Below are 14,114 nucleotides of genomic sequence, written 5' to 3'. Positions count from 1 at the left end.
CACTCAGCCAATCCGGCTACCCCTCTAAGTAAGCGAGTGCCGTGGCAGATAGTAGACTGTGGTTGTTAATGATGAGCGCCATAGCCTAGCCTAGCCAGCCATCATCAAGGCTTGGCCAGACCAACGCATCATTCATAATTGCTGGTATCATTCAATTCCTCTCACCCCAGAAAAAGGTGATAGACCTCTCAAAACGGCCTAGCAACCTTCCTCAACTCCGCGACCCCAGTAACAGGATCTCTCATTTCCTTCCAGCTAACCGGGAACATCATATTTCCCGACTCACTGCGAGCCATAACGACACCCAGATCATTGCGTGCGGTGGTAAGATAGTAGAAGCTCTGATCACCGAGCGAGATGACCGTTCCACGAACAATATCCCCAACACGGAACATCTCATCCATGACGACGCGGTCTTTCTCAACGGCGCGAACGTCCTCCTTGCGGATCAGCGCCTGGAAGCGAAGTTCGTCCGAGTTGCTATGGTTCTCTGGATTAGCCGCGGACGAGAGAATAGCTTCGATGTTGTCATTGTCCGATGCAGTCTGTGCGGGGTTGAGAGGCTGGGAACTAGCAGATTCATCGAGCACAACTAGAATAGACACGGTGGCTTGTCGCTTCTGAACGCGGGTAACGCGCGCCAACACGACCGAGTCGACGGCGGGGAGGGTGTTGTATCTCAGCTTGGGCTTTCCAGTGGTGGCTGGTTTGGCGGACGCCTTGGTGCTGGGTGCAGGTGCAGCTGCCTTCTTGGGGCCTGTGCGGGAGACACTCAGGATGAGCTTTGCTTTGGAGCTGGGTTGCGCTTGATCAACGACCACGGGGCCTGCGATCGAGGCATAGATGGTTGCGTTCTGCACGTGTGTACCAGGACCGGCGGCATATGAGGCAATTGAGCCCAGGCGCTGGCCTGGGATGGCCAAAGTGGGTAGTGCAGTGGCCATTCCAGCGCTGCGTCTTACAGACTGGATATTAGAAGAAAGTAAGAAGAGGAAGAGAAGGGAGAGGCTCGGAGATAGTCGAGCTTAAGTTGTTGACGCGAGATGCTGGCAAAGCTTTTCTTTTTCGGCGGGAGCCGGTCTCGGCCGGAACAACACTCTTTCCGGACAGCTAGCACGGACCAATCAAGAGGCCTTTGTATACATTCTTGTGTTACTGAGACAGGTCATGTAGACAAAGTATCTACAACGATAGCTATTATAATCATGGTATCAATGTATTGCAAGTATAGACTCGAAATCCTCTAACGGTGAATACAGTATTATGCGCAGACACAATTAAAAGTCGGCACAGCGTCAGTTCTCCCTCAGAGAAGTGACTATAGACAACAAACGGACAACGATCTCAAGCACACCGAATGCTCGCTGACACGAATCAAAAGAGACACCGAAGCACATGCCCGCTTAACACCTTGGACAGCTAGACATCAATGGGTCAACACATTGGAACACAAGGCGGCTCAACTTATAGATAAGAACGGCAGTGGGAACACAGATAGAGAAGAGAAGAAAAGAAGTCGGTCGAAGATAAATAGGGAAGTGAAAGGGGATGGTCCAAAGCCATACACAGGTCGTTAGATGAGGTGAGGATTAAAGTCAAGGGAGGAATATTTAGGCTTCTACAAGCTTGTGACCGTTCCCGAGGAACTCGAGGCATCGCCGAGCCAGCGCAATGACCTCGCCTTCCCCGTCTTCAGCATCCTCCTCGTCCGATTCGATGTTCTTGTCGGAGATGGACTTGACCATCTGAACGATATCGTCGGACTTGGCGATATAGCCGATGAGTCTTTGATCCTCTGATTCCAGAAGTTGAAGCAGAGTCCAGATGGCGATATGCTGGAATGTCGGGTCGCCACTGGCGAGGAAGCGGTTGAGGTATCCGTGAATACCTCCGTTCGGATCTGCCCAATCACGCACAAAAATGGAGTAGTCACCCACTGGATTCACACCTATTAGTATATGGAGGGCACATTAACACATTTGCACGCGGTGGGGTCATACCTTTAGAGGAAAGATTTCCCAGCGCCGCAGCGCTGTTCCCTTGCACTTCGATGCTTTCCGATTCCGTCAAAGGAATCAGGACGTCAAACACCCCCAGGTTAAGGAGATGCGGTTTTAACTCGTCGCTCAGAGCCAGAACCGCGATCGCAGCAGTCATTTCAGACTGAACGCTGAGGGGCACACGGAGGACGAGGTCCTTGCACTTCTGAACAGCGCCGGCCTGCAGGACCAGCTCCTTGTTTCGATCCGAGCTTGCGGCAAGGTTCCGGAGGGTCGAGATGGCGTGACATTGAATCTCCTCATTATCAGTCGATCCCAGCAGGTCCACCAGGGGCTTGAGGAAGCCCGCATCGATAATAGGCGATTCGTTCAGAGGATGGATGGAGATGTTGCGGATACACGCGACGGCGGATAGGATGAGAGGAAGGTAGGATGACTGCAGCAGTCGCAAAAGGGGCGGAAGACCCTTGGCTCGAACAATTTCGAGCTGGTATTTCTCGTCCGAGGCAAGGTTGCGCAGTGCCAACGCCGCTTGACATTGGACCTTGGGTGTTGACGAATCCATCAGGTGCACCAGCGATTGAACCAGCCTGGACTCGGTTTGAGCCAGGCGCTTGCGATTCGACGAGTCGACAGCGATGTTACTGAGGGCGGTAGTGCAGTAGTATTGTACATCCACATCGGGAGAGGAAAGCAATTGAACAAGAACGGGGATAGCGCCGGCGTTGACAAGTTGTTGTCGGTTATCATCTATGGATCGCAATGTTAGCAGAGCCACTCCATCTTGGGATCCTCGCAACCTACCTGAGTGTGTCATATTCAGCAACGCCCCCGTGGCATTTCGTTGTACACGCATGTCCTTCGACTTCGCTAGACGGATCAACGGGCCCAAGGCACCGGATCGAGCGATCTTGGCCTTATTATCCTCATGGGTAGCCAAGTTTGTAATGCAACCGACCGCATTGCATTGCACTTCCACATTGGGTGACATCATCTGCCGTATTAGAGGAGCCAGTCCTCCCAAAGCGACGATCAGCACCTTATTGTCCGCTGCGACCGGTCAGTAATCCTGCTGGCGCGAGAAATAGATGAAAGCGAAACCCACCATTTACAGCCAAGTTGCCTAGTGCTGCACTGGCAGCACGTTGAACTTCAATGTCCGAACTCTGCAACAAGAAGAGGATGGGCTCCAACGTGTCTCGATCGACCTCGCGCACATCTGCAAATACCCCGGATGTTAGCCACCATCGGAACAACAAGGTCTGTGCGTATCAGCCGTACCTCTCTCCGTGATTTCAGCGAATGTCAGACTGGCGCTCCGTTGGAGATCGACATTATCGGAATAGACGAGGGTGCTCAAGGCCCGAAGGGGTTCACCGGCGAAGAAGTCGGTCTCGGTCCTCTATCAAAGAATACTTGTGAGCAAAAGCGATTTCCGGGTGGAGCAGAAGCAGCACTGGAGGGCGCGACAGCAATGAACGTACGTTTTCAAGGTAACCTAGAAGATCGGAAACTGCTTCGCGCTCGTTGTCTGCCAAGGTGGTTTCATAAATGCCATCCCTTGAGCGGCCTCCGATCGGGCCGAGACAAGCTGAGATATGGCACCATCGGTCAACTGTCGAGAAGCAGGACAGACAGGCGTTCGTGATTCCGCTCATGCCTTCAGAATGGGGAGCCCGCAGGACCAACAGACGGCCCCGCCAGCGTTGAATAGGGAAGCAAAGAGTATGGCGGAAGATACGCCGAATGGATTGGGAGGGGAGAGGATCAGGTCGGGCTCCTTAATGCCAGCAAGCTTGTCGCCTTCCCTTATTCCATCCAACAAAGACTTGCAGCGGAGGCGGAACAGACGTGGGAACGGGAGGCGGTCGGGGGGAAGAGCAGGCAGAGTTCGAGGGAAGGACCGAATGGCGATTGAGAGAAACGCAAGAAGGGGACGGGAAGAGAGGCTCTGGCAGAGGGAGCTACGGGAACACAAGGCCCGGCGCGTGATGGTTTCCTGAGAGGGGAGAGGGAAGTAGGGAAGGATGGATGGATAGATAGTACGAGGAGTGGTTTGCTGTAGCCGTAGTGTAGTAAGTAGTCGACTGTCGTAAGTAGTAGGAGGAAGGGGAGATGAGACGGAATGAGGTTGGTTGGTTAGGTTAGGTTAGGTCAGGTCAGGTTGGGTAAGTAGCTTCCGTTTGCTTCAAGGGACCCTTAGCACGTTGCTTTCCTCCTTTGGAAAACATACAATGGAAAGAGTCAATGGAGGGGAGAGCAAGATGACAAGGGGAGGGGGGAAATGGCGGAGAATGGAAGACCCAGGGGGATAGAGGTTCATCACCAGAGGGGATTCTGGGATGGGTGGATGGAGAGAGAGAGAGAGAGTAGTAAGAGAGTGAGTGAGCAGAGATGAAAGAAGCAAGCCAGTCTGGTTGTGAGTTAGGTTTCCCGCAGTGGTAATGGTTAGTTACTGTTACTGCTACTGCAGTTAGTGGTAAAGTAAGAACCCGCGCCAGCACCACTTTGGAGTCGGGCAAATGATAACGCGCAGAAAAAAAGCAGGCAGGGGAAGCTCCAATTTCACCAACCACCTTACTATTTATTCTGTTCATTTTAATTTTAGGTGATGATATTACTCAATCTTGAACTATACTATTGCTCAACTAAATTCATGACTCTATCGTCTAAACTACTACTAGTATCTATCTATATTGTAGTTAGTACAGTACGTAGTAGATCTGTCACCGCCGTTATCAAACCAGAAGGTCCCATCCCCCGACCGGGGACATTCCCCCCCCCCCGGTTGTTTATCTTTTGCTCGTCATTGCTTTGCTTTTCGCTTGCTCGTTTTCTGTCGGGCGGCCCCACTGGGCAACAGCTCTTGGATGGAACCACTCGTCACTAGTCCGTTTAGTATCCATGCCCGTCATTAGTTCATGATTTAGAAAGGAAGAGAGAGAGAGAGAGAGAGAGAGAGAGAGAGAGCTCCCTCTTGCTCGGCCTCACCTTCTTTTGCTCTCCCTCCCTCCCTCCACCTCCACCCCCCAATTCCCAGCCACATACATTCCCGCCATATCGTCTAGGATACTGAAACTAGTCCCATGAGTGTTCCCACCTATTTATTTATGCAGACATTGAAGCATGTCATCAACTGATCTCAACAATTAAACTAATTAGCAACCATTCTATACCAATTTTATTTTTCGCATGCTCATTAAACATCATGATGGGGTCAAGAAATAAATGCCTCTGGTTCCACTTCGGAAGCTAACACATCGCCCCAGAGCACAGTTCCTACACCGTAGATTCACTTGCTACGGATTCGAACCATACGTAACTTCTTAGCAAGACCCAGGTTGTAGCAGCTAATTACTAGTAGTAGTATGGCCCGGTCTACACAGATTTCAGCCTCAGCAGCAACAAAGGAAAAAGAATGTTAAAGAAAGTTATTTACCCGTCTGCATGAATGAACAACTACTACCAGCTTGCAGGACCAGGATCATTTATCGCTGGAGTTCCTAGAAGACTGCCGGTTTCCAGGTATTTTGTATAGCAGCAAGTAGTATCAACTCAGAAAAGCATCCTGAGTGGACAGTGAGGCGACAGTATGCTGATCACCGGACAGCATTCGGGGAAGATGATCAACATCCATGCTTGGACCAACAACTATCTACTAACTATTTCGGATCAATCACCTGTCAACCATCATCACCACCACCACCATCATCATCATCATCATAGCATCCTCAAACTAGTGGCATGCCAATGGATCAGTCCTTCAAAAGTACAGGCACAACATGGCAGAATTATATTTAAATTCCAGTCATCTGGGATCTGTCACGGGTACAGCCGTGTTGCTCGTGGCGGAACTATCTGGTTATCTGGTTAGTAAGTAGAAGTAGAAGTAAGTATCTGCTGACAGGGATGGATTAGTTAATGAAACTTGCTTGGATGATGGGATTGCATCGGATTCCACGCTGAGACTTGTTGCGACGCATTTACCCCTGCATCTACCTGTGCATGCTTTTGAAACCATATCCAACACCCACCGGTTTATCTACTGCGCATCTACATACTCCATATATTTCTCAGAGTACTACATGCAACGCCAGGGAGATACACCAGAAAAAAAAAAGAGAGTGCGTGTGATTGGGTGTATAGTGTGTTGCCACCACATAGACCACGTGAGAGGAGATGAGCAAAAACAGTCTTCTTAATATTCACACCATCAAAAAATGGCTTGCATCACATGAAGGCCCGGGCCCATGATCCCGATGCCAATCACTGGCCGGCTGAACCATCCATTCGACAAAACCTCAGAGGCTTACGGTAAGCAGTTTTTCCCGGTGTGCAAATGATGTCTTCTCCTTTCTCCCCTGCCCCGCAAAGCTAAAATGTCCATGGGCAGCGCAAAAGTGCGGAGGAGCCCACGAGATCCCCGTCCATAGCATGGCCTGGTATCGAATCATCCCTTCCCTTCACTGGTCCCCATGTGGATTTGCTCAGGACAGATCGACCCCCTTCCGTGCGTCAGTTGTGACGCAGTCGTACAGATTCAGATATATACAAAAAAAGGGATACTTCGAGACTACTATCTACATCGTGCTAATTCGACTATCCCGGTCACTATGCAGGATGCAGGCGATGGAATGCTGGGGCAAAGGGGAGAGGCCAAACTACTGGTTACGGAGTACGGAGACTAGATTGCCACTGTCAGTCAGACAGAGGCTCCTGGAATAAACCTGCAGAAAGGATGTTCCATGTTCCGGACGTTTTATTTGATCTCAGACCGGGAAAAACGGCGGAGGGCATCGGCATTGCTTTTTTCGCCCTGCAACCCGGGCGACCAATTTGATACTTGCTCCACTCCCCGGAGTTACTTAAAAGATGCCTGCAGTCAATCCATCGACCTGCAGTCAGACAACAACTCCGATCGGGGAGATTTATGTTCCTCGAGAACCGAGGACCTGTAGTAGACGATGTACTTCGTGACGAACCGACTGGTGGTTTGACGCTAAATGGAAGCCCAGTGGAATCTTCTCAGACGGGCAACCATGGTAGCCCGTGTTTCGGGGGGCGCAGGCTCACTCGTCCAACTAATAACAGGACCCTCACTGTAATTCGCCGCTCCGCCCTGGATGGATGGAGTTTCTGGATAGAGCAGACATGGTGCGATGCGCCTCCTCTCTCTCGAAGTATCAGGCTGGTCCCTCTTCGAATGGGGAACCGGTCGTCTCTAGTCGTAGAATTAGTACGTACTACTACCACTACTACTACTAGATACTTACTGCAGACCTGCGCATTCCGTTTGCCCCACAGAGGAGAAGATCTTACCATTTGACTCGCATGGTTGCCATTCTGTTCCGGCATTCCAACCCAAGGGAGACGAAGAAGTAAGAGAAATAGCAACACTTTCCCACCAGCCTCGACTTAGATATTTCCTCCTCCCCTCTTTTTCTGTTCAGTGCGCAATTTATCTTTACTAGTTCCTCCCTTTCTTTCCCCTTCCTTCTCTCCCCTTAGAACCTGTCAAGGATAACTTCTATTTTATTGTCCTCCTCCCCTACATCACTGGCCCTGATCGTCTGCCCTGATTCCCAAAGAGACCCAGATTTGCCTCCGGCTCCACCTTCGAACCATTGCAATGCGCCGAAGCAGCGGACAACTCTAAACCTCACTCCTCTGTCCCCGACTGAACCTGAACGGAAGAATTTGAAGACTGTCAAAAAAATAAGATCCCAATTTAGGGCTGTCGCGTCGATCGCACGAGGTGACAGACAACCAGAAAGTGGACAGGAACAGCAGATTCGAGAAGCGATCGTCTCGTGGACCTCTGTTTCCCCCGATCAGCTAACAAACTTAACAACCGACCGAGTTGTCACTCTCGACGAAGGTTGATAAGAGAGTGAGAGAGGAGGGTGACAGAAGAAAGAAACAAAAGAGAAAGGATCAGAAGACTTGATAAATCCGATCCCTTTCCCACTGAATTTCCAAGAATTAAATCAGGAGAAGCAAAACCCGATTGATTTGACTCTGCCTTGATTTGATTTGATTCACTTTTTATTTTCCTTTTCTTTCTTTGTTTCTTTTCTTTTTTTTCTTCTTCTTCTTCTTTCCCTTTTTTTTTTTCCCTTTCCCTTTCCAATCCCAACCCCATGTCTGTGTCTGCATCCGTTTCCGCCTCCGCCTCCTCCAACCTCCCATCCGATTCTCGCTCCTCAGGACCCCTCCGTCGTCTGAGCCAACTGCGTGCCTATACGCAGCAGCATTTCTCCTCCTCCGCTTCCTCTTCCTCATCCTCGCACCCTCCTGCCTCGTCATCATCGACCAACGGTCCCCGCATCTCACGTCGTCATACCCTCAGCAGTCGAGTTTCCTGGTTTTCTCCCGCCTCCACTGGGACCGAGTCTTCGCAACTCTCGCCTGTGGGGTCTCGCTCGTCGGGCCCATGTCCCGAAAGTGAGCAGCCATCCACTCTTGCCCGCTATAGTGCGGTTTTTTTCCCCAGCTACCGCGGCCTCGAGCTCGACTTGCGTTCCTCCCGCCAGTCCGACCTGTCCAGCTCTTCTCCTTCCAACAACCAATCCGGTGGCCGTCAGACCACAGCTCAAGGCACGACCATGGTGCGGCCCAGAGGTGCCTCTCAGGCACTGGATGCGAGACCTGATCTCGATGCCACCAGCCCATCGGCCTCGTCCAACCTTCACGCGGGAGCCCTCGACTCGTCCGACCCCGTGATGTCGGAGAACCCGTCGACTGCGTCCCCGCGACCGAAGCAGAAAGCGACCATTCGCTTCTTCCCCCATCAAGACACCCATCAAAGCTCCCGACCCTCCTTGCCCTTCATCCCCGTCTCGCGAACGCTCCCGTCTGAAAGTTGCGTCATCCGAGTTGGTCGGTACTCAGAACGCGATGGCCTGCCCGTGGCCAACCCAACGGACCCCTCCGATGCCCCGGTCGGGTTCAAGTCGAAGGTTGTGAGTCGGAAACACTGCGAATTTTTATATCTGAACGGCCAGTGGCATATCAAGGATGTTGGAAGCTCGTCGGGGACGTTTCTCAACCACATGCGCTTGAGCCAGCCGAACATGCCGTCTCGGCTATATACTGTGAAGGATGGAGATATTGTGCAGCTGGGGATTGATTTTCGGGGAGGCGAGGAGATGATTTTCCGCTGCGTCCGTATACGGATCGAGTGTAATCGGTCCTGGCAGCAGCAGCCGAATGAATTCAAGTATGATGATCTGGCTTCGAAGCTGTATGTGTGGACTACCGGCTAATGAGCGATGCAGTAAAAACACCGAGAGTCTGATTCGGAATTTGGGCAAGGGAGATACAGCGGATTATTCTGGATGTCGGGAATGCTCCATTTGTCTTGGTTCTGTTCTGGTTTGTTCCCTCTCTTTCTGGCGGATCGCACAACTGCAGGACACGGCTAATTTGTTTGAAGCGGCCTTACCAGTGTTTGTTCATGGCAGCCTGCGCCCACGTCTGGCATTACAAATGCGTTAGTCGTCTTATCCACACGCCAGACTACCCCATGTTCCAATGTCCCAACTGCCGTGCCTACACCGATTTAAGCGCCGAGGTCGATGATACAAACGATTTTGACGAGGAGGACGAGAAGAAGGACTCGCCAGAGGACAAGCAGGACACCACTGATGCATCTCGGTCACAAACAAATTCCCCCCAGTTGGAGGCCCAGTCAGCCCCTTCTGGCGACGAACCCCGCCAGGACAACCTGCCGGCCGAGGCAGGCCTCGCTGCCAATATTGAGAGCATGCGTCTGCAAGACACAGATGCATCCGATGATGCGCGGCGTGCCCCCGCTCCCACGTCCAACAATGATGGCACCCCTGTTAATGCCGATAATGAAGTCCCTGGCTGGCAGTCCGTGACCCAGTCACCCAATGCTCTGCAGGCCCGCCAGTCCCACCTGCGTGCGGACACCCCTGTCCGGTCGGAGTCATCTGAGGACAATCCTTTGACGCCATTGAACGATTCGGGGCCCCTAGCCCTTGACGGCCGGGCCGCCATGCCCTGAAGCAACGAGGAGTGTGGTCGCGACATTATTGGATAGATCGCTCCGATCTGCTCCTCAACAGCTGCATTTGGCTTCTAGATTTGGACAACCCTTGCATCTAGTCCACAGGACTGAGTCGTCATTGATATGTGCATCCCTATTGTCGTCTTGGTTTGATGTCTTTTGTCTTTTGCATTCTCGAGCCGTATTTTCATGTCCCATTGTTATTAGCTTCTTAAGTCCCAGCATTGAGCATCGCGATTGTTTTCTTTCCCCTCTGCTTCCCCATTTATTCTCTTTCATCCCACCTATTCCACCTATTTTATACCCATTTGCAGCATCCTTTCTCCCTTACACACACTCCCTCTCACTCCATCCCGTTCGGCACTGGCTATTTCACCATCAACACAGTGGACCACCTACCATGCCATGCCTTGCGAACCGCACCCGGCTTGGAGTACACACACGGGAATCATCTTCTTTGGAAACCGGAGGTTGGCGTTTGAAGTCAGTCAGACAGTCACTAGTGGCCCCCTTTTAATTTGTTTTTGGTTTGTCCGGAACGGAGATTCATTGGCGCGCATGAATGGGGTGTGGTTGTGAGATGTACATACCAGCTATACATATATTTCATATTTTATCCAATACCTACCTACTCAGATATATCATCCCTGTCTGAAATTAGGCAGCACACTACAAGATCAGTTCCCCTGTCCTTGTGATGTGATGTGAGGTGACATGAGAACGCAGCATCACGATGCTCGGCGGGTTGGCCGGCTGGCAGTCTGTTCAACCCAATCCCACCCCACCCACTACTAGTATCTTTATCATCTCCGATAGTACTACCACCACCACCACCACTACTACTACTACCATTTAGCTACCCACGAAGTACTACTACACAACCTACGGTACAATACCATACCGTTCATTCTGAACACAGTAACTACAGTAGTAGTAATACTTAGTAGGAGGATCATCCATTGCCCAACCGTTCCATATATATATTGCCATTGAAAATAGATAGTAAATAAATATTCTCTCGAAATTCAAGTACTGCTAGCTACTAATTACTTATTGACTGCTGTGAAGTTCAATTAAGTTATTACGAGCAGGTACATGTTTAGTATTCTGATAATAAATAATTATTTCTAGTACTGGTATTCCTTCTGATTATTGGTTCCTAGTAGTAAAGTAGATAAGCACAAACAATAAGAACTACTAGTAGTAACCATCGTGTTCTGCATATAGATAGTAAGTAGTACGAAGTACATTAATAGTAGTACTGGGGAGATAGTAAGTATGTATATATGAGTCAGTACTGACTACTACTAACTACTTAGTACTATTTTAGTTGCGCTAGTTACTGAAATCCAAGCCGATATCAGTTACGTACTACTTTTTGAGTTGCATAATTGGCATGACCTGGGATTTAGTTCAGTACTACTAGTAACTACTGGCTATTTAGCTTAGCTTAGTAGTATAGATAAGATGGAAGCAAGGCATTTAAAATTCTGGAAATTTGTTTTTTTATCAATGGTGGATTGATTTATTTCCTTCTCTCTCTTCATCAATCTGATAATAGTACACACCCAGTCATTAAGTCACATAAAAAACAAAAAATAGACAATTCGCTGGTATCAATCAATCATCTCATATCATCTCAGGCCCAGTCTCTTTTATCTCCTGGCCCCACATACATATGGTCATCATGGATAATCATCATCAACAAAGCAAGCAATATGTTCTGCTGCTGCTGCTCTAATAAACATCATCCCTTAGCTCAACCAAGCCCTCAAAACCCCCGCTGGGTGCCAAGGGTCCCGCGGTTATCGAGGTCCGAGTCGACGCGGGGGTCGAGCTTGTTAGCCATGTTGGAGCCGTGAGGGCCGGCGGTGGTGCTCTGGCCGGTAGTGTTGTAGCTGCTGCTGGCCATTCCCTGGTGACGGGCGCGGTTGTCCATGTCCGAGTCAACGCGGGGATCCATCTTGTTGGCCATGTTGGAGCCGTGAGGGCCTGCGTTGCTGCTGCCACCGTAGCCGCTGCTGGTGGTGTAGTCGTTCACGCCGCTGCTGCCGTAGCCTGCACCTGTTCCTGCACCGCCGTAGCCTGCGCCAGTGGTGTGGGTGCCGGAGTAGCCGCCAGCGGCACGGTTGTCTGGGTTGGGTGTTAGTATTATGTTTGATGGTATAATGGATGCTGGGTAAGGGGGTATGTATGTACCTCTGTCACTGTCAACGCGGGGGTCCATCTTGTTCGCCATGCTGGAGTCGTGAGGGCCGTGGGCACCGCCCATAGCCTGGTGACGGGCACGGTTGTCGCGGTCACTGTCGACACGGGGGTCCATCTTGTTGGCCATACCGGTCTCATGAGGACCCGAAGAGTAGCCACCGGAGGAGTAGCCGGCACCGGAGCCGCCCATACCGCCGGTAGGGTTGGCACGGTTGTCACGGTCACTGTCGACGCGGGGGTCCATCTTGTTGGCCATGCTGGAGTCGTGGGGGCCGTGAGCGCCGCCCATGGCTTCGTGGCGGGCGCGGTTGTCTGGGGAGTATGTTAGTATCGTATTGGAGGGGACCATTGGAGGGGGATAAAGCTTACCGCGGTCGCTGTCGACGCGGGGGTCCATCTTGTTGGCCATGTTGGAGGAGTGGGGACCAGCGTTGGAGGAAGAGGTGTTGCTGGATTCCTTGTGGTGGCCAGTCATGGCATCCTTAACCTTGTGCATAAGTCCGGACATGATGGGCAATTGTATGTGTGCTTTGTTTAGAAATTGAAGATAGAATTGTAGATATTGAGTTTTAAATTTGGTAGTTGTAGACAGTCAGATTTGCTGAGTCAGTTATTGTGTTGATGATGAGGATTGAGATTTCTTGGAGATCAGCCAGGTTTAAATAAGGAGTGGTGAGTGAAGAGACGTCTAGCCATGACGTAGGGATACGTCGAGTGGCCGCATTCCCTCCTGGACGTGCCCTGGTCCGGCAAAGTGACTTGATGGCGGTTGAATGAATGGTTGATGGAGTTCACCTCCCTCACAATGGCGGGCTGGTAGGATGACGTTGAGATGTGCTCATGTTTCTCAGCCCTAAAGCAGCGATGGATGTGGTCTTTGTCATTGTCCTCTGTTTAGCAGCATCGAAAGCGGCAGGGAATAGCTTCCACGGATGTCGATCGTTCCTAGGCGGGACGTTAAGTGGTGAGTGGCTCCGCATCTTCGTGTAAGGCCAGATTAAGAAGCCGTCTATTTTTGTCTCCCACCAGTGTGTCCAGCCAGTTATTGCCTTCTGGCCAAGTCTGGGGTTGTTGGAGATGTGCATCAGTGAAGATGAGTCAGCAATTCACCGCGGATGATGACCTCAGCCAGAGTTTCGATGTCGTCGGCCAAGCCTAGATGCAAGATGATAATAGGCTGCAGATGTGAGTTGCGGGGATCAGGGGAGAGCAAGACCCACTCACACGAATCCACTTGCTGCGGGTCCAGATGGTGCCTCCGATCGAATGGGGATCGGTCTTCCCCCTCCATCTGGCATGCCAGATTGAGCTGCACACCTTATTCTTTAGGATTATTTTAGTACCCGCACTAGCCTACTGCACTGTGTACCTCCGGAGAACAAAGGAGACTTGTATTCCAGAGATATTCGGTGGCGCGGTCTCGTATACGGCGGGTGTAGGATAGAGAATCCTATAATTCGGGCTCCTGCCGGCTTACATCACGGATTGACCCGATCCAGATTATGACTACCCGTTCCGTGGGCGGAAGCATATCACTACCGTTTTGATACTATTCGCTTGCCAAGGTCTCACCATGCATGATGCAATCTGCGTGAATCAAGCTCCCCATAATGCTGTGCACGTTGACGATATTCCTACTTTAGCAGTTCGGTCTAGTTTGGACGGGATGTCGAAGAGCTCTTTGTCCTGTTCCTGAAATTGCTTTGCTGGCAACACGGGTGAATCCTTGGAAGGCTGGAGACGTAAGCGGCTGTCAGATCTACACCCGCCCGTCCAGTGGAGTGTACAGTTGTGAGTGGCTTGCATCGCTAGCAGGGTTGGCAGAACAGTCTAGCTCGTAGCAGCATGCACCTCCGTGTAGACGTTCGTCATTC

The 14,114-nt window shown here is 51.0% G+C and overlaps 4 protein-coding genes across 4 annotated transcripts; 1 reads left to right on the top strand and 3 right to left on the bottom strand.

The window, feature by feature from the left end:
* Positions 1 to 108: 108 nt before the first annotated feature.
* On the bottom strand, positions 109 to 1,005 carry BO79DRAFT_14504 (exosome non-catalytic core subunit CSL4). The gene has a single exon (XM_025678411.1). It carries the CDS (start codon positions 942 to 944, stop codon positions 189 to 191), a length of 756 nt encoding a protein of 251 aa, XP_025539689.1. The 5' UTR covers positions 945 to 1,005; the 3' UTR covers positions 109 to 188.
* Positions 1,006 to 1,210: 205 nt separating this feature from the next.
* vac8 (protein anchor VAC8) lies at positions 1,211 to 3,908 on the bottom strand. The gene is made up of 6 exons (XM_025678406.1): positions 3,485 to 3,908; positions 3,282 to 3,402; positions 3,106 to 3,219; positions 2,805 to 3,050; positions 2,001 to 2,750; positions 1,211 to 1,936 (listed from the first exon to the last, which is right to left on the bottom strand). The coding sequence occupies exons 1-6, from the start codon at positions 3,656 to 3,658 to the stop codon at positions 1,611 to 1,613; spliced, it is 1,731 nt and encodes a 576-aa protein (XP_025539688.1). The 5' UTR covers positions 3,659 to 3,908; the 3' UTR covers positions 1,211 to 1,610.
* Positions 3,909 to 7,806: 3,898 nt separating this feature from the next.
* Positions 7,807 to 10,056, top strand: BO79DRAFT_14481 (FHA domain protein). The gene is made up of 3 exons (XM_025678398.1): positions 7,807 to 9,219; positions 9,278 to 9,374; positions 9,436 to 10,056. The coding sequence occupies exons 1-3, from the start codon at positions 8,141 to 8,143 to the stop codon at positions 10,027 to 10,029; spliced, it is 1,770 nt and encodes a 589-aa protein (XP_025539687.1). The 5' UTR covers positions 7,807 to 8,140; the 3' UTR covers positions 10,030 to 10,056.
* Positions 10,057 to 11,569: 1,513 nt separating this feature from the next.
* On the bottom strand, positions 11,570 to 13,207 carry BO79DRAFT_194538 (uncharacterized protein). The gene is made up of 3 exons (XM_025681057.1): positions 12,610 to 13,207; positions 12,232 to 12,552; positions 11,570 to 12,165 (listed from the first exon to the last, which is right to left on the bottom strand). The coding sequence occupies exons 1-3, from the start codon at positions 12,746 to 12,748 to the stop codon at positions 11,804 to 11,806; spliced, it is 822 nt and encodes a 273-aa protein (XP_025539686.1). The 5' UTR covers positions 12,749 to 13,207; the 3' UTR covers positions 11,570 to 11,803.
* Between the last annotated feature and the right edge of the window lie 907 nt (positions 13,208 to 14,114).

The sequence above is a fragment of the Aspergillus costaricaensis genome (genome assembly GCF_003184835.1).
Source record: "Aspergillus costaricaensis CBS 115574 unplaced genomic scaffold BO79scaffold_15, whole genome shotgun sequence".
Taxonomy (NCBI): domain Eukaryota; kingdom Fungi; phylum Ascomycota; class Eurotiomycetes; order Eurotiales; family Aspergillaceae; genus Aspergillus; species Aspergillus costaricensis.
The sequence above is the reverse complement of the archived record's forward strand: the minus strand, read 5'-3'. Positions and strand labels throughout refer to the sequence as shown.